This window comes from Tauraco erythrolophus, chromosome 17, assembly GCF_009769465.1.
Source record: "Tauraco erythrolophus isolate bTauEry1 chromosome 17, bTauEry1.pri, whole genome shotgun sequence".
NCBI classification, from domain to species: domain Eukaryota; kingdom Metazoa; phylum Chordata; class Aves; order Musophagiformes; family Musophagidae; genus Tauraco; species Tauraco erythrolophus.
Genome location: NC_141481.1, coordinates 12,745,381 through 12,764,273, shown reverse-complemented (window position 1 = coordinate 12,764,273; position 18,893 = coordinate 12,745,381). Strand labels below are relative to the sequence as shown.

General features: G+C 46.1%; 1 protein-coding gene across 4 annotated transcripts in view; it reads left to right on the top strand.

Moving 5' to 3' along the window:
- CACNA1H (calcium voltage-gated channel subunit alpha1 H) overlaps positions 1-18,893 on the top strand; it is a 249,580-nt gene that overhangs the window by 193,541 nt on the left and 37,146 nt on the right. For all 4 annotated transcript variants that reach the window (XM_086622220.1, XM_086622219.1, XM_086622222.1 and 1 more), the window contains 12 exons: positions 171-322; positions 1,348-1,533; positions 2,205-2,322; positions 3,967-4,122; positions 9,895-9,985; positions 11,878-12,086; positions 13,763-14,197; positions 14,909-15,009; positions 15,428-15,551; positions 15,691-15,759; positions 15,869-16,053; positions 18,250-18,376. In XM_086622220.1, the coding sequence (XP_086478346.1) occupies positions 171-322; positions 1,348-1,533; positions 2,205-2,322; positions 3,967-4,122; positions 9,895-9,985; positions 11,878-12,086; positions 13,763-14,197; positions 14,909-15,009; positions 15,428-15,551; positions 15,691-15,759; positions 15,869-16,053; positions 18,250-18,376 (1,953 nt within the window). The remainder of the gene's footprint in view (positions 1-170; positions 323-1,347; positions 1,534-2,204; positions 2,323-3,966; positions 4,123-9,894; positions 9,986-11,877; positions 12,087-13,762; positions 14,198-14,908; positions 15,010-15,427; positions 15,552-15,690; positions 15,760-15,868; positions 16,054-18,249; positions 18,377-18,893) is intronic.

Genomic DNA, 18,893 nt, shown 5'->3' with positions numbered 1-18,893 from the left:
GTCTGCTGTTCCCCTCAGACACTTACCTGCCTCCATGGCTCTCCAGAAGGGACACGGGAAGATGTAGCATTTGTGCATCGTTAGCACAAATCCCAGAGCGGGAGGAACATACCAGCCTTTAGCCATGTCCTCTGTGCATCTGTTTGACCACGTTGCCTTTTTGTTCGTAGCCAGACGAGTTGACTAACGCCTTGGAGATCAGTAACATCGTCTTCACAAGCATGTTTGCCCTGGAGATGCTCCTGAAACTGCTTGCCTTTGGCCTCTTCGGCTACATCAAGAACCCGTACAACATCTTTGACGGGATCATAGTTGTCATCAGGTAAATGCCAGTTCTTTCTCCACTGTGGCTTTTCTGCCAAGGGCTCAGATGCATTGGGGAGTGGGATGGGGAACAGGAATGACGTGGCATGTGTTAATCTAGGGCTCGCTGGCTATGATGGGCTATAATTATGCTGGCCTTTTAGATTCCTGTTGTTAGAAGGTCTGTCCAAAGTAAATGGACCTGGCAGATGGAGAACGAAGTCTATTTATGCCACTCATCTGGCACTGTGGTCAGTTTTCCATTGAAGTGCGGAATGGCTGATCCTGGGAAAGGAGTACTGTGAGTGTCCATATCCCAGCAGTGTGCCCTCCCTTTCCTGAATAGCACCTAGCGCAGGCCAGAATAGGGCAAGCAGGAGGGTAAGAGAGGGCACTGTTCTGCTGTCCTCTCCCAGGGGAACGCTATCCCAGCCTAAACTGGGGATGTCACAGCATGTGTGTGAGAAGTTTGTGCAGCACCTCTCTGTGCTGGGATTCTTTTTAGCCATGCAGTTCACGCCTAGATTGGTAATTTGGGGCGGAAATGTCAAGGCAGACACAAAAGGTGTAAGCCAGGATAGTGCTCTTGGCTTCAGTTGGCCCATCTCTTTGATTTAGAGAGGTGAGAAGCAATGGAGGCCTAGAACAAAGGCCAGTCTGTGGCCTGGTCAAACCAATCCACCCCAACAAATGTAAATCCCCCTGGATATTAGCTTGTACAAAATTGTGATGCACAGTTCGTGGCTAGGCTTGTGACTGGTTCACTGATGCAGACTAGCAGGAGATGTGCGGTGTTGTGAAGAGCCACAGAAAGTAAGGGAATTAAAGGATCGGGAAAACAGCTGTAAAGGATGTAGGTTGTGCATGAGCATGCGTGTCTGCATAACTGGGAAGCGAAGGTGTTTTTCAGAAGAAAGTAGCAGGTAAATAAACTACCCCTTCAGGGCTTCAGTGGTGTGATACCCTGTAAGGAACCAGCCTGCTCAGGGCTTTCCCAGTACAGTACTGCTGTTTATAGCTGTTCTCCTTCTGGTGTTCCTGCAGCGTCTGGGAGATCATTGGCCAGTCAGACGGGGGCCTCTCTGTGCTGCGGACTTTTCGGCTGCTCCGGGTGCTGAAGCTGGTGCGGTTCATGCCCGCCCTCCGTCGCCAGCTGGTGGTCCTGATGAAGACAATGGACAATGTAGCCACCTTCTGCATGTTGCTCATGCTCTTCATCTTTATCTTCAGGTACCAGAGGCTGCAGCTCTTCTTTAATTATTCGTTCAGCTTGCTTAAGAATTAAGTAGATTAGAATAAGAATGCACTGTATTTGCTAGGCTGCCTACATGGTAGAAGTTCTTACAGTAGACTGACAAGCAGACACTCAACAGACTATTTACCTCTTTTTGGCCTCAGTTTTTTGTGCAGTACTGTAGTTCTGCACATGAATGAAGTACATAAACAGGCAGCAATCCCTCTAGAGTTCCTGGGACGCTCTTTCAGCTGTGTCTCAGGGAGCTGTCAGTAACTGAACTCTACCAGTGTTATATTTGAGATGGAGGTTGTGCAGACTCTGAAACTTCCGTTTGTTTCACCCTATAATGCTCCTCAGGATCCTGTTCTTGGAAACCAGTTGAATTAGGGAGCTGACATTATGGTTTGTCATTTTCTTGACAGAGGAGATCCTTGATTTGACTTCAGTGTAGACAATTGTAATGAAATGTGGCACACGAGAACCAAATGCAGGGTTTGATCAGTGATCTTGTTAGTGGTGGAGCAGAGCCCTTCTTCCTGCCAGATACCACTGGCACATAAAACCCTGTGGGGGAAAAAGTGTCCGAAAGATCACTGCGATCCTACCTGCAACCGTATTTCAGGGAATAATGTGTTTCTTCCATCTCTCTTTTTTCTCACTCCAGCATTCTCGGCATGCATCTTTTTGGATGCAAGTTCAGCTTGAAAACTGATACGGGAGACACAGTTCCAGATAGAAAGAATTTTGATTCCTTACTTTGGGCCATTGTGACTGTATTTCAGGTAAGCTCTGGGTCCTCTGGGAAGTTTTAATGTAGACCACCTGGACAAATTATTTCACTTTTAAAAACAACAACTATTCCAGTAGGTGTCAAATTTGGACTGAAACAGCACTGTAGAGTTATTAGGGCAAGGTGATGGTGTTTCTGAGTTAGGTGGTCTCTAAAAGCCCTCATAGAGAAGCAATCTACAGGGCATATCTGCTGTCAGTAAAAGTAAAGTCAAAGAAGGCCTGAAAATCCACCCTTATTTTCATTTCATTTAGTCAGTAAGATCAAGACCCACAGCCTGCTGTCCATTCTGCTCCTCTTCCGTAGATCTCTGTCTCCTTACTTGCCTTCACTGCCTCAAAAATGCACTTTGCAAACAATTTAATTTAACTGGGAGCGACAAATACTGTTGCAAATCGGAGCTCAAGCTGCTCACTGTATATGCTGGGAAAGTCTTTATATAAAAAGTCGTGTTTCCTCTGCAGACAAGATCTGTTACGTTCTTGAAATTACTGGCATATTCCACAATGGAGCAATAAGCTGCTATTTCCAGGACATTCTAAATATAAAATTAGTCTTTTCTGTTTAAAAGCTCAGGCCTTAGAGCCCACGTGCAGCAAGCAGAGCACAGTGTGAACAACGTTAAGCTGAGTTTCTAAATGCAGAGTAGGTGTTCACCACAGTATCATTCAAGGTAGAAACCAGTCCAGAGTCTTCGCTGGGAAGAATATAACTTCTTGCAAAGTTTTCCTTCTTACAAAGGAGCAAGGAGAAATCAGCATTAGTCTCACAGGTTCGTATTTTCTTTTACCAACACAAGTGCAGATTTTTGCATTTATTCTAGCAGTCCCATGGGCAAATGAGTTGGCACAGAGCACAAGGGCTCGGCCCTACATCCCGTGAAGGTTAGTGAGTGGCATGACTCAGTGCAGCTGACTGCATTCCTATCCCCAAAGCTACCTTGTTTTTAGAAGGGTCAGAGGCCATTTTCATTGTAAGCATGAATTAATGTGGAGCACGAATAGGTCATTAATTTTTCAAAGGCCTCTGGATTTTTGAGCTCCAGGAAAGCTAGGAGAGTGAGAATCCCTGAGGAAGGTCCCTTGGAGCAAGACTTTACAAAGACTTGTATTTTTTTGCCCAGCTTGTCAGTGTTCTTACCTAACAGAAACCGCTGTGCTTCCCTGAGTTTCTTGAGCCACCCCATGTCATTTATCTCATCAAATCTCATGTCCCCTACCCTTTCCTGCAGCTCCAAATGCCTTATAAAGAGCAGCTCCAAAGGAGACAACAGCTCTGGCCTCAGATCTGTTATCTTCTGATGGTGATCAAAGGAGGCAATACCGCCACCAGACAATGAGACTCCTACCAGCACATCCTTCATGTTATCGTATCTAGGATCTGAACTAGTCATCATTATGGGCAGCAGCGTGCTAGATCCTCCTGCAGAGAGGGGAGGTTTGGCCAGGAGAGAGCTCTCACGCAAAGATCTAAATAAAGGAATGTTTTACTGTCTCATCTTGTGAGACCTGCTAATGATTATGCTCAGAAAAGGTCAAAAGGAGAGGAAGAAATGGATGAGTCAGTATGTGAATGCAGCTGCTGTGCATGAGAGGAGTGGAGTAATTAGAGAGTCTTCCCCTTCACCTCTCTGCAGATCCTCACTCAAGAGGACTGGAACGTGGTCCTGTACAATGGGATGGCATCTACATCCTCATGGGCAGCACTCTACTTTGTGGCCCTGATGACCTTCGGCAACTATGTGCTCTTCAACCTTCTTGTTGCCATTCTGGTAGAAGGATTCCAGGCAGAGGTAAGAGATCTGAGCAGAGGGAGGGAGAAAACTGAGAAGCACGTGTAGGCGAGAGAGTAGGGATGAGTGCATGTCAGTGTAAACATCTAGCCATGCAAGCAGCCTTCAATTTAAACTTAAGGGGTGCAAATGAGCTGTGTCGGGCATGTGAAGCTCTTGTGAATCTGTCTTTGCAAATAAGGCCCATGGGACTTGACATGAGACTTGAGAGACCAAGACTTTGATTGATCTGCTACAGGGACCTAGAGGAAATAATTCATCATAGAATCAGTTACGTTAGAAAAGACCTTTAAGATCTTCGAGTCCAACCATTAACCTCGCATTACCAAGTCCACCACTAAACCATGTCCCTAAGTGCCACATCTACCCATCTTTTAAATACCTCCAGGGATGGTGACTCAACTCCTTCCCTGGGCAGCCTGGTCCAATGCTTGACAACCCTTTTGGTGAAAAATTTTTTCCTAATACCCAATCTAAACCTCCCCTGGCACAACTTGAGGCCATTTCCTCTTGTCCTATCACTTGTTACTTGGGAGAAGAGAGTGATCCCCACCTCACTGCAACTTCCTTTCAGGTGATTGCAGAGAGCGATGAGGTCTCCCCTCAGCCTCCTTTTCTCCAGGCTGAACAACCCCAGTTCCCTCAGACACTCCTCACAAGACTTGTGCTCCAGACCCTTCACCAGCTTTATTGCCCTTCTCTGGACACACTCCAGCACCTCCATGTCTTTCTCGTAGTAGAGGGCCCAAAAACAGAGTATTTGAGGTGTGGCCTCACCAGGGCTGAGTACAGGGGGATAATCACTTTCCTAGTCCTGCTGGCCGCACTATTTCTGGTACAGGGCACGATGCTACTGGCCTTCTTGGCCACCCGGGCACACTGCTGGCTCATATTCAGCTGTCTGTTGACCAATACCCCCAAGTCCTTTTCTGCTGGGCAGCTTTCCAGACAGTCTTCCCAAAGCCAGTAGTGTTGCATGGGGTTGTTGTGACCCAAGTGCAGGACCTGACAGTTAGCCTTACTGAACCTCATACAGTTGGCCTCGGCCCATCAATCCAGCCTGTCCAGATCCCTCTGTAGAGCCTTCCTACCCTCAAGCAGATCTACACTCCCGCCCAACTTGGTGTCATCTGCAAACTTACTGAGGGTGCGCTCAATCCTGTCATCCAAATCATTGATAAAGATATTAAACAGAGCTGGCCCCAGTGCTGAGCCCTGGGGCACACCACTTGTGACTGGCCACCAACTGGATTGAACTCCATTCACCACCACTCTTTGGGTCTGCCCATCCAGCCAGTTTTTTACCCAGGAAAGAGTACACCCATCCAAGCCATGAGCAGCCAGTTTCTCCTGGAGAATGCTGTGGGAAACAGTATCAAAGGCTTTACCATCCATTTAGGATGGATTTAACTCACCTAATCTCCCATGTGTCCTGTGTTTTGTTTCTTTGTGGTGGGCCTCAGGCCTCCAATGTATCTAGGCAATGCTAGTCGTAGGGATCAGGTAGGAGGTGAACTGACTCTCAGTCCAGACTTTTCCTTATGACTCTGTCCCTTTTGTGTTATTTGAGGCTAGTACCACAGCTGTTCAAAAGCTGTTTTGCAAGATTACAAACATTAAGTTTTGAGATACTTAGGATGATGTAGGATATGTAAATGCTAAAGAGATTTTTACTTACACCTGAAAATAATGTCTGTATCAGGTCAACGAGCAGGGAATTTATGATAAACTGCAGGCATCTCATCTCATCTCATCTCACGTGGAAAGGATTAGAGAAATGTTTTATTCCTCAGTCAAAAATGATATGCCATGTCCTGATTCGAACTGAGCACGCTATCCTGTGCCACATGATCCGGAGCAGCAGGCCACACTGGTGTGAGTGGTGTAAGTGATATAGTACTGGCGTGAGTGGGGAGCCCCTGCAGCTCCTTAAGTTTTCCTTCCCCCCAGCAAATCCACTCCAGATCTGCTTTCAGCATCCTGAGAGTGAAACCAGCCATCCTCTGCCCTGTCCTGCTCTTCTCCATCTTCCTTTCGGATCACAGCAAGTCCATTTGGGGAGATTTTAAGTGGGAATAACCTGTTTTGGTTGTAAATGTAACAATGTATGTGCACATACATATTATCCAGAAAAAAATTACTTTTTTCCAAAGTCCTAGTGCAAATGGAAATGATTTTGAGACTTACCAAAAATCATCCAGCCCCAGTTAAAGCTAAGAATGGTGGTATTGAAAAGGTTTACGTCACGCTTTGGGATTTTTTAATTATTACTTTTTGATTTCTGCAACCATCAAGAAGGGAAAGTTTGTTTAGTGCTGCTTTGACTTCAGAGACGCACAGACTCAGAAATAAAATGAAAAAATGGCTTCAGTTTTCACCACTTATCTTCCAGGGGAAAGAGGAGAAATAAATTATTTTTATAAGGGGTTTTTTTAATTTTTTTTTTTTTTTCCCCAGAAATGGCATTGTGCTCTCATTTGCCGTGTTTAGATCACACTTAGATGAACATCCACTGACCATGGAATATAATTGAAATATTCATGGACCAAAAATTCCCATCTCTCAAGCCAGCACTGCCACATTTATGTCTTTCAAGGATGTCTGCATAGATTCATTATTAAAACATCCCTCCTAGCCTCCTCGCAGCACTAGCAGAGGAAAATTAATTGAAACAACAGGAGCCAAGTTCCAGTTTGGATAAAACCAACCCTGATGTATGTTGCTCAGGGCTGTTTCATGGATGTTGAGGGTGGCAAGTGCCCCCTCACACAGAGAAGACACAAGTGGTCCAGCTCATCACTTTCAAACTGAATGGCTCTGCATTAGTGGGCATCTTGATGTTTTCTACAATGTGGTCCATGCCCTGAAGATCCAGCACAGCTGACCAAGAAGAGCAAGAGGGTCCTTTTCCAAGAACAAACCTAAATTCCACGTCTCAGTAACTAGAGCTCATGGCTGACACTGTTTATTTCCAGCCTCCTGTAGTTTCCTCAGTGTCACAGATCTCAGTATCTCCTGGCTTTGCTCTGGATACTCTAACACCTTTGCCACATTCCTATTCTAGTGCAACCTGTTGCAGATGGAGTTGGACGTTAGCCACTAACCTAACAAGACCAAGGCAAAGCGATAAGCAGTATTTCTACAGGCTCTGCAGTAGCTGCTGTCTTCCAGCCCAGAAGGGGTTTTCCTTTAGGAAAATTGTAGCTGTATTCGAAGTGGTTGTGCTGGATTCAGTTCTGCTAGCAAACGACACAGGCTGTAGCAGACTAAGGTCTGTGCTGAAGTGATAGATTGTCCTGGACCAAATGCAGAAGCAACCAATACAGTTGGCCATATGGTAGCTCAGAGAGGAGACAAGTCAGTGGCCAGACATGTGTCAGATAGCCTCAGATTCCACCAACCAGCAAATCTGGGTGGAAAAAGAGGACATGCCAGCGAAACCCAAACAGACAGTAACCAGCATGTGTGACCCAAATGACTGGAGACTTCTCCTGCTCAACCAGTCTTGCATTTAGGCACAGAGAGCCCTCATACAGCAGTTTGGGTCCTTTGTTCCTGATTGCTCTAAGGCAGAAGAAAGTTTTCTCCACTCGCCAACCTGGAAGCTTGCAGATACCTTTGTACAGGGCAGATCTCCTTCCTTACCTGCCCTCTTGGAGGCTGAATCACCTGCTAATGTGAAGCCAGAAACGGGCAGCCTCATGCAAGTGCGTGATCACAGACCTGGCCGAATGGCTGTCATTTTCTTGCTCAGGCTTAATGGCTCCCTTGGAGCTGTTACAGACCATGATTTACACGTGCATAAGGAGCAGTTTTCAAAGCTTGTATTATTCACTCAGTGCTGCCTCAGAAGAGGCCAGCAACCACAGGCATGACATTTGCAGGGCACGTTTTGCTCTCCACTTCCATTCATTATAAATCCTGACATTAAGCCTATGGGCTTGTCAGCGGTGTCATGGTGAGGTATGAGCTGTGCTACGGAAAAGCCTTTTCAGGACTGGATTTCAGCTACGAGAGCTCGATTCAAGTCTTGCGCTTACAAATACGTAACTTAGCTCTGGTTGTAAACCAAAGATGTTTACAGTCTCCTTGAACAACTTCCAAGAAGAAATATCAATGGAGCTGGGTTTTCTTTTCTTTTGTCCTCCCTGGTTTGTATGTTGGGAATACGGCAGAAATTCTTGGTTTGACCTCTTTGACTTTGCCCTCTTACAGGGTGATGCTCTTAGCAGTTACAGGGGACAACGAGGTGCGTTTCTCCTCCCTTTGCTCAGGTGTTTTTTCACTTAGAATGGAGAGTGGCTCCTGGGAGACTTGTGCAGCTAAGAGGGTGCCCATTAGAGCTGCTCTAAGCTCTGAACCATCAGCAGCATTTCAGCAAGGACACTAAAAATTGTACTGTGAATCACAGTACACAGTCTCAGTTTGATCTCAGGTTCTGATCTGCCTGTGGAGCAAGTTTGACAGGAGTATTCCTAGAAGAGAATAGGCTTAAATGACCACAAAACCATTTTTAGTACATTTGTGCTTAGGACAACAAGCAGCCAGACTTCAAATAGGATCATAATTGCATATTTGTGCTTACATTGTTCCCATGTCATTTGGAAATCTACCCCAGGGCTGCTCTGGAAAAGCACACAAACCTTCCCAAATTATGCAAATCTTTCATCTACTCTGCACTGGCACTTCAGCTCCAAAACAGAGAAGATGAATACGGGAGCTTAAACCTTTCAATCATCCTGTCTGTTTGGCTGCACCACTTAGCAATACATCACAGATGAAATGAAGTTCACTGCCACTCCAGCACCATGTCTCTAGAAACCATGGTGATTTGTTCAGGCATCAGTTAAGGAACTGTGCTCCCTTTTCTGGGATCAGCTGCTTTAATCCAACCATTTGCTATCAATTTGCACAGCTTTTCTGCAGTCTTCATGGATCAAGCCCGAGTCATGCCAATAGCCTGCTGGGGTCTCTCTTCTGTATAGACATCCCCCAGCAGAGCAGAACCTGGCAATAGTTCTTCTGTCCCAAGCTTGTACGTCATTTAGGCTGATCATTTTTGGTAGCAGAGGCAGATATGTATGAAAGGAAAAACTGGACTTCCAGGAGGAAAGCCAGTCTGAGGGTGGTTGGCTGTTCTTTGTCCTGAGAGAATGCTGTGCTGCCAGGCAAGCTGGCCTCCTTCCCTTCTGCCTCAGCTTCAACGTTGCCAAGAGATTTCCCAGTACAATCTCGATTACTAGCCAGCATGAAGAAAGCAAATGAGGGCTGGGTTTTCAGATATAAGTCAAATTCACAGTGCTGTCAAATAAGGAAGAAAAACCCTTTGACATCCTTTGACATTAAAACTTAAGTGCTTTCAGCTGGAATCATGGAGAGTGCAAATATGGAACCCCACAATGCCATTTTTTCTAAGTCACTCCTCTGATTACAGCTGCACTTTCGTGTTCTCCCCTGGGATACACTGTTCAGAGCGGCTGGGGGCAGCGTAGGAAACACTATGACATTGCAGGAACAGTAGTCACAATCACAACATCATCCTTTCTGTCCAAGTACAAAAATGAATCAAAACTAGGATGAGGGACTTACGTGGGGTCATTCCCCAGGACAGTGTCAGAGGGTATTTGTCATTCTGCCCTCCTAGTTCTTGGGGCCATGCCTAAACTCACCATGGAGAACTGAGGTATCTCTGAGCTCCTAAGTAATCCAAATGGCCTTTGTGCTAAAGTTTAAATGAATTGGGTCTGTTAATTATCCTTCTCCTCTCTGCAGGGTGATGCCAATAGGTCAGACACAGATGAGGACAAGACATCCGCCAACTTCGATGATGATTTTGAGAAGCTAAAAGACCTCCGAGCAACAGGTGGGATTTTGTCTCTACATGTTCTTGGGAACGAGCGCTACAACTCTGCTTTTACAGTCATCTTTTCATAGGCACTTATTGGGGAAGGTGGAAGAATCCACTTTATTTAGCAATTAATCTCATAGCTATGTTAACAGAGTAGCTATGCAAAAAGTGTTGGGAAAGCTAGACGAGCATTGATTTTTTTTTTTAAACAGATGTTTTTCTAATTTAAACTCTGCTAGAATATTTAGATACGTCTCATCGTTTCTTCTGTATATCATTACCACAGAATGGTTTGCTGACAGCAATATTTTCGCACTGCTTCTCAGCAGCTTTTCAGATCAATCATGTTCTCATCTGTTCTTTTTGGTTTCTCACACAAATGCGTTTGGGTGAGGTTTGATTGATGGAAATGTTGCTGTTCATTTGTGTTACAGGAGGGCCTGGCAATTGATTTGAGGTAAGGCCACATTGTACTAGTGTACTATAAACGTGGAATAGTAGGTGACAGCCTTCACTCTGTAGAGTTTGCAACCAGATAGGGGACAGGAAAAGATCACATATTTTAACGGAGTGAATAGCATGGTGGTAAATAGGAGCCCGTTTAGTTCCTCTGTGCTTTGATTCTCAGCTTGGGCTCTTGTTAGGATTGCTTTAAATGCTTCTAAACCAGGATTTGTTTCAGCTAAGGAAATGATATTGGTTGTGGTGAGCAGATGGAATTCAGCTGAGGAACGGCCAGAAGTAATTTGTTGGGGAAGCTGAGACAGAGCTGCATCACAGCAAGGTGATGGAGCTGCTCAGTCTTCAGATGAAGCAACAAATTCCAAACAGCAATTGATCAAATGAACGTCCATTGCAAATAGTTGACAAGGAACCCACAGCACCAACTGTGCACCAGCTTTGCACCAGCTATTTGCTGAGCAGCTTCAAATAATAAGAGAGTTCTAGGGGAAAGAAATATTGTCACCTCTTCTCAGGTAATACAGGAATAGAAAACAGGGCTGAACTTGCCGTCAGTCAAAGTCCATGAGTAATTGTGTGTCTCCGTAAGCCTCGGAGGTGCCAAACAGCATAAGGGCGTTAACAATTCCATTACAATGCCGTTGCTCTATAAACAGATACACTGGCAAGAGGAATGTCTATTGCAGATTAGAAAATTTTGAGCTGGATCTTCCACCTCTCAAAGTGAATGGCAGCATTCCCATGGACATCTGTGGTGCAGATCAGGTATTTGTGCACAAGCCAGCGACGAAACAGATGATACAATAGAAGCACACTGCATTACAAAAGCAGCCAGTGGGAGAAAGATAGCAGGGGTAATGCACCCACTTGGATTTCTCACTGCAGACTTGGACTTCTTTCCTGCTGGTCGCAGATGCTCCCATCCTGTTCCCCTCCTTGAGACTGATTCTGCAGTGATTAAACCAGAACCCATTAAGCCCATTAAAACAGGAGCTAGTTCAATTTTAGTGTTTGAAATTAGGCTTTTGGTTTTGAGTATTACTGCACTGCATCAGAAGTGCATAAAAATCTCTGTGCAAGACTGTGTGACAAGGAGAAGAGATTAACTTCCTAGGGTGAACTTAGCCAGTCCTCAATGTCTTTTCCCTGGAAGCTCTCCTAGTCCCCCAAAACTGTAACTCCACTCTCTAAATCCCAAGAAACAGTGAGCAGAAGAAGCTTCCTCTGGAAGGCAATGAGTTCCAAGTCCAGGCAGGGCTGAAGGCCTCTTAAAAGGTTGTGACATTTGCCTTGTGCCTTTCAGTGTGGTGGGGGTGATCTCTCATTGCCCACAGCGTTTCGTCTCCATTTGGCAGAGTTCCTAGAAGACCCAAGAAGCAATGTCCATTTTGAAGAATGATTCTATAGCTGAACATTCACCTCATATTCCCTCTCTTTCTGTCTAGAGATGAAGATGTACTCACTTGCCGTCACTCCAAACGGACACCTGGAGGGCAGGGGAAGCATGCCACCTCCTATAATCATGCGCACTGCTGCCACACCAATGCCCACACCAAAGTGTTCCCCACACATGGATTCAGTGCACACTTTTGTGGAGTCAAGGAGAGGGAGTAACGCTTCGCTAGACCCCTTGAGCTACGATCAGAAGTCCTTGGTAGGTTCCTGTTGCTAATAACTCTCCCTCAAGTGGCTGCAAGCAGCTCGGATGATATATGTATGTGTACACACACGTGCGTTGCTGGAAAATAAAAAGGATGGTGATAGAGGTGAGAAGCATGTGGAAAGGCAGGAGGGAGAAATGAATAAGTGTAGTATGCTGGGGCAGGACAGTGCCAACATAAGTCAAGAACAGTGAGTATATGAAGAGGGGAGACAGGGATGTACTGGAATTCAGTGTTTTCCTGCCTAGTATCTGGTTGGAAGACCATGCCAAGCCACCTCACTGGAGAGACACAACCTGAGACAAGTCATAAGTTCAAGCAGTTATTCCAGCAAACCCCTCTGAGGAGGAGCAGGCATCTTTCATCAACCACACTGACCAGTTTGTGATGTCTTAGAGAAGCTGTCAAGTGTCCCTGTGAGGATGAGGCCTGTTTCTCCCCAAAGTGTTTTAGGGTTGCATCTTGAATCCACCTTGTAGTTAAGGGATATGACACGTTTGTCCTTTACTAACACAGCAGCTGAGCTCCAGTTACAATACAGCAGCCCTGTTGGAGGGGAAACAGAGGAAACAAGGTTTGAGGTGACTGATTACCACCAGGCACAGCTCATGGAGCAGAGATCTGGCCGGAGCTGGCTGCTTTGGCGACTGATTGCATTTTGCCCGCAACAGGAGAGCGGGAGGGCAGCTCTGTGAAAACAGAGAGAGCAGAGTTAATAGACAAAGTGGATTTCTGCTGCTACTTATCTGTCCCATTCCTCTGCTCTGTAACTGCAATATCATGTTCAAATCAAGGCAGCGGACCGTGAAGGCGCTTCACACAGAGACAGAGCCACTATCCCCTTTGGTAAGCTGCTTAGTCAAGGTAATGCTTTTGAAAAGAAAATAGAGATGACTGTTGTTTGCCTTGGGGTTTCATGGGATTGTGAGTTGCTGGAGAGGGTTGTTCATGGTTTGAATCCTTTCTCTGAGAGCACATCAGTGCCACCAGCCAAAGGAAGATGAAGCAGTCCGAGGAGATCTGGCCAGCACTGAGAAGGAGGAGGAAGGCAGTTTGCCTCTTTTTGTGCTGGGAGCAAGCCATAGAGGGGAAAAAGAGTTTTCCTTCTAGCTCTTCTTCTCTGACCTTAAGTGCTCTTATCCTGGCAACTACCTGGCAGCCAAAGTGCGCTGATCAGTGCCAGAAATTTGCTGCAAGAGAAACATTCATTCCATTTCCTTATGCAGCAAATTGAGGAGAAAGTAATGCAAATAGGGGCACAATTTCCGACAAACACTTGGGTGACTGAGGTGCCAGCACCCCTTTGGAAGCCAGGGGAGTTGTGGACTGAAACCACTTGAACATAAGGAAAGAAAATGCTGCTTCAGCAATAGTGTCTTTGGGTTCAGTTTTTACACAGTTTATGTCACCAGGACAGTAGGACGTCGTGCAGCACAGAGAATTGGTAGCTGTACTACAGGTGTAGTTCAAAGGAGGACCTTCAGTGTGGGCTTAGCTGGGTACTTGGCTCCCATCTCAAGGCATTGGCATGATGAATTCGGAGCAGTGAGGAAAGCTGGAAGGGGAAGACATGACTTGCAAGAAGCAGGGTCTTCCAATCTGTTCAAAATGCCATATCCTTTGGCTTCCTTCTGCAAACAAACCCTCAAATGTCTTTCTCCTCTCTCAGTCCAGCCTCCGCAGTTCTCCCTGTGCCAACTGGGGCACCAGCAGCAACTGGGGAAGCCGACGCTCGAGCTGGAATAGCCTGGGCAGAGCCCCGAGCCTCAAGAAGAAGAACCAGTCAGGAGAAAGAGAGTCCTTGCTCTCTGGGGAGGGGAAAGGCAGCACCGACGATGACTCCGATGACGCCAAGTCCAGCACAGTCAGCAGGCCCTCGTTGCACCGCCGGGCAGAGTCCTTAGACTACCGCAGCTCCCTGGACTTGCCTGAGCTGCTCCAGTTGCCCACCATGCACCACTCGCTCAGTATCAGCCCCGTGGCCGTTCTGCCTGCTGAGTACCAAGACTGCAATGGCAAGATGGTTCATGTCCCCAGCGAGTTCTTCCTGCGTGTGGATGGCCACAAAGAGGATGCCATGGACTATGAGGATGACATGGAAGATGTGAGTTGAGGGGGAAATTGGATGTTCGTGCATTAAGTGGCTTTTCCACTCCAGGAAGGCTGATTAAAAGTCCAGCTTGGAAGTGTGTTACTGCCTAATGGCTGGTGTAGACAACAGGAATCCTAATCCAAGGGATAGGCCTCCACTTCCTAGAAGGGTTTTGGGTTTTTGAGCTAATGGGTTGGGCTGTTACATTGCAGTGGTCTCTTACAAGGTAAAACTTCAAAGGGATCTGCATGCATTCGCCTAGGGTTTGGACTGGTTGAGATTGTCCCACTGGCCCAGGATGCCTCTAAAAGTGAGCTGTAGGCACAACAGCTGGCTAATGTCTTTGTTCACAAGAGCTGTTTGGCATCTCAAAGGCTTGAAAGCCCAGAAAGAATGTTTTATGCTTAACTTTTTGGTTGTTTGAGGCCTTTTTGGTTTTGACAAAACTTTGGATCTCAGAATGATACCTGCCTACAAGTCTTGCTTTGTCATGTTCATATCTCACTGTACAGCAGCCCCTTTCTTCCACCCCTTTCCTCCCTGTTCCGTTGGACAAATGTGACAATGTCTGCGACAGACATTGGGATCTCTGTCCCAAAAGCCGTGAGTGCCTGCAGGCGTTATGAGTTGCCATGTACTGCCCCCTTTCACAAAAGGACTGTGAAAGTTGAAGAGGCAGGAAAATAAAAGAGGAAGAAAAGGTGTTTCTTCTTTTCTATCCAGAGTTACTGCTACCGGATTCGTAAAGTCCTGGAGCCCTACAAACCACAGTGGTGCAAGAGTCATGAAGACTGGTCCCTCTACTTGTTTTCCCCACAGAATCGGTAAGAAATCCCAGGGAAATGCTAGCCCACCAGATTTTTGTGGTGATGGAATACTACATTTCTAGCCAGCCTTCCCTTGAGAAAAATCCCTCTCTGGTGTAGAAGCACTGAGAGTTTTAGAAATCCAATTCCTGATTTTTAGGTAACTTTTTCTGTTAATGTGGGCAGAATTGCTGCATGGTTCACTCCATGCCTGTCTAGGAAGAAGGGTGGTTTAACCAGCATTAATAATAGGTGTTATTACACCTTGTTTACTGCGTTGATAATGAAGGCTGAAGCTTGTGGAGAGACTAGCTCACCACCTGGGCTGATGCTGGTAGCACAGCTGCTGAAGGCTTTTGAGGATGTGCCATTCGGGTGGGAGTCTCTTGCTGACCCAAACATCTGAAGGATATTTTTCTCCCCACCTTTTCTTCAGGTTCCGAGTGATGTGCCAGAAGGTCATTGCTCACAAAATGTTTGATCACGTGGTGCTGGTCTTCATATTTCTCAACTGCATCACTATAGCACTGGAGCGACCAGACATAGACCCACACAGCACAGTGAGTCCCTGAGTCTTTTTCTTCCTTGATCCAGCATCCAGATCTTAGACTGTCAGGGTAAGACCCTGCAAGATGAAAGATGATTGTTTTCTAACGCCTTTAAATAACTTACCTCTTTTTGTTATTCTGTGTTTTACAGGAAAGGATATTCCTAAGTGTTTCTAATTACATCTTCACTGCAATCTTTGTGGCTGAAATGATGGTTAAGGTAGTTACATCTTCCTCCCATGGCCTTCAGTGAGGCCAGGCAAAGGCCAGAACATGACATAGCTATGATCTGGGTGAAGATTTAAATGTCTCTCTTCTTCTGGCTGTAGGTGGTAGCTCTTGGCTTTTTCTCTGGGGAGAACACCTATCTGCAGAGCAGCTGGAATGTCCTGGATGGAGTCCTGGTCTTTGTGTCTATCATTGACATTATTGTCTCCATGGCATCAGCAGGCGGAGCTAAGATCCTAGGTGTCCTTCGTGTTTTGAGACTTCTGCGGACCTTGAGACCTCTCCGGTACGTTCACTGATAGGGTGGCTGAGTTTTCTCTGTGTTGATAGATCAAGGAGTTTGAAAAAATGCACGTAATCCATCAAGGTCTTGTTTAGTAACACAAAAAGCTGAAACACAGTATGGGTAGAATCATCTTTGGGGAGCTCTTATCTAGTGAAACTGTTTGAAAACAGTGAAATGAGTTATAATATAATTCATCTTCTGCAGTATGGGAAAGAGCGGATGGAGTTTGGAGTGAGAGGTGTTATCGTAGTCAGGCAGTTAGTGCAGTGAATGCCTCCTCCACGCTGCATTTTTATCACTCCTTCACAAATCAGTCTGGCTCCTCGTTAAACCGCACAACCTCAGGGTCGTTCCCAAGCAAAGAGGTCGCGTTGGCTGGGAGAAAATTTGCAATTGAACAGGTGCTGACAATAATTTGATAAGCTCCAGCGCCTATACCTGCTCTTCTGTGCCTGCATATCTAACATTACTGCAAAACAATGTAGCTCTCAGCTAGGAAGAGGAAGGGGAGACGCTTTCAGTATTTGAGAAAAGGAATAAAAAGAATTTGTGTTTTGTTTACGATTATGCAATAACAAAGAGTGTTAATGCTTGGGGGATTTTTATCAGCTCACGGCTCCAGTTCTATTTCCAGCCCGCTTGGCAAGAAACACAAGCCTTTTTTCATGAAATTTCAGGGGAAATAAGACCGGCTCCTCCTGAGACCTCTAGGCTTTCTGATGAAAAGCTGCTTGCTTATGAGAGTAATAGGAAGAGGCAATATTGTTTAGGTTCACGACCACAAGAACAACAGCTATTTGTCTGCTGCTCTGTATTTCCTTAGTGACAAGTAGCTTTGTGAGCGTTCGTGTCTCCTCTCTTGCTCCCCTGCTCTGTTCTGCTGGTGGCATTGGGGTCCCCTTGCAGTGCTGGCTCACCAGGAGCCACTCTGGCCCTGGACAAGCCTTGGCCTGGCAGCACCTCGGGGCACCTGTCTAACACACATATCTAGGAACCGAAATCAGGGCATAGGCGGTTCGTAAGTAAATGTACAGGGGGAAAAAAGGGAATTGGTCTTGGAGAATAACTAGGCCAGATCCTATTAATAGAGAGGAATTCATCAGCGCTCACAACGGCTTCTTTTATCACAGACCCTTCTAGGGTTATTCCAGGGACCACTCCTAACACTTTGTAGGTGCAGTTCAGACTGCCACGTTATTTGCTGCCGAACAAGACCCTGCTGAAATGCTTTGTCCCTGCAGCATACAGCTCTGCTCTCTTCTCCGTGTTTGGCAGGCATGAAAGCATCGTTAGCCGTGCAAGCTCAGGCTCCCTGCAAGGACTCGTACCCTCTCCCCTCTACAGGCCCCTCCTAAAAAAAAAGCTTTGATGTTTTTCAGTCAAAACACCCGCTTTCCCAGAAAATCTTGCTTGGGCTAGTTACACTTACGTGTGCAAACACATTTTTCACATGCCCATGGGAGAGCCATTCTCCAGGCACTCATACAGGAAAGGAAAGGACTTGTTCTCCATAATACCCAAAAGCTGCTTCAGACCGTGCTCAGAGCATGCCTGGCCTCTCATGGCCTCTCAGCAAGCTGCTGTTTAATGGGATGACCCTTTGGCTGTGGAGCTGTTGATCACAAGTTCCTGTGGGCTAAGAGTCAGTTCAGGAACTAATTAGGAAACAAATTGAAATTACTTTGTTTGGAAAGTTGTCGTGGGGCCCAGGCCAGTAGGGCAGCTGAGCACTTATGCCTATAGAAAGAGGACAAGACACACTCCCTAGTACCACTGTGAAGGTGTTTGCACATGTTGTGTTAGGAAGCAGGCTCCTGCCTTCTGTGTGCTCCTCAACTTGGATCAGAGAGACCTCAGAGGAGATCAGCTCTTTGGTCTGCGGTACAAATAGCCTTGTAGTGGGAACCTCTGTGATATGCTGCCTGTAGAGAGTGTCCTCTCCTCACCGTTACTAGTAAGCAATTGCCCAACACCCAGCTGGCAGCTTGTCTTATGCTTTTTTAATTCCATCTAATATGACTGTGAATGTTCTGGTTGTCCAAACAAGTCACAGATTGACAAGTCACAAATGCTGCCTGCAGGTAGAGGAGGGCTGTGTTAGCTTTACTGCAGAACAAGCAGAGGAGGTAAAGCAACCATATAATAACAGGGCATGCAAAAAAATTAAAGGCTTTATTGTTTTGTCATTTTTTCCAGAGTCATCAGCAGAGCTCCAGGTCTGAAGCTGGTGGTAGAAACCTTGATCTCCTCCTTGAGGCCTATTGGGAATATTGTTCTCATCTGCTGCGCTTTCTTCATTATCTTTGGGATTTTAGGGGTCCAGGTAGAGTATTTCCCTCACCATAGCCATCTGTAAGTGACTGCTGCAAAAGAGAAGCTGTTTTTCTCACCACCTGGGGTTAAAGTGGAAGTAATGAGCTTAAATCTCTCCAAAGGAAGATTTCAGTTAGGTGTTAGGAAAGAGCCAGGCCGTAGAAGAGATGTTCCGGGGTGGGGTTGGCATCTGCTCACTGTAAAGTCCTCAGGATGAGAAGAGCAGAGCTCCCTAATGAACAGCACAGCACCAGCTAAGCCTGCCTGGTGGGAATTTGTCTTTTCCTTCTCCTACCAAGATCCCTCCCAGCTCTGTGTGCTAGGATGTATATAATAGCTCTTCCTCAGAGGGCAGATTGTTATCCTTCCAACAAGACAGAGCAGGATCACCTTCCTTCTGTGTCTGAGGCAATACACAACGATTCTTCAGGGCCTGAAGTTTCACTGGGGCTGTTTTCCTGCCGTGTGTGTTAAGACAGGTATCTGAGCTGGAAGGAAAGGAAAAGAATTTGAACTTGGCAAACAGC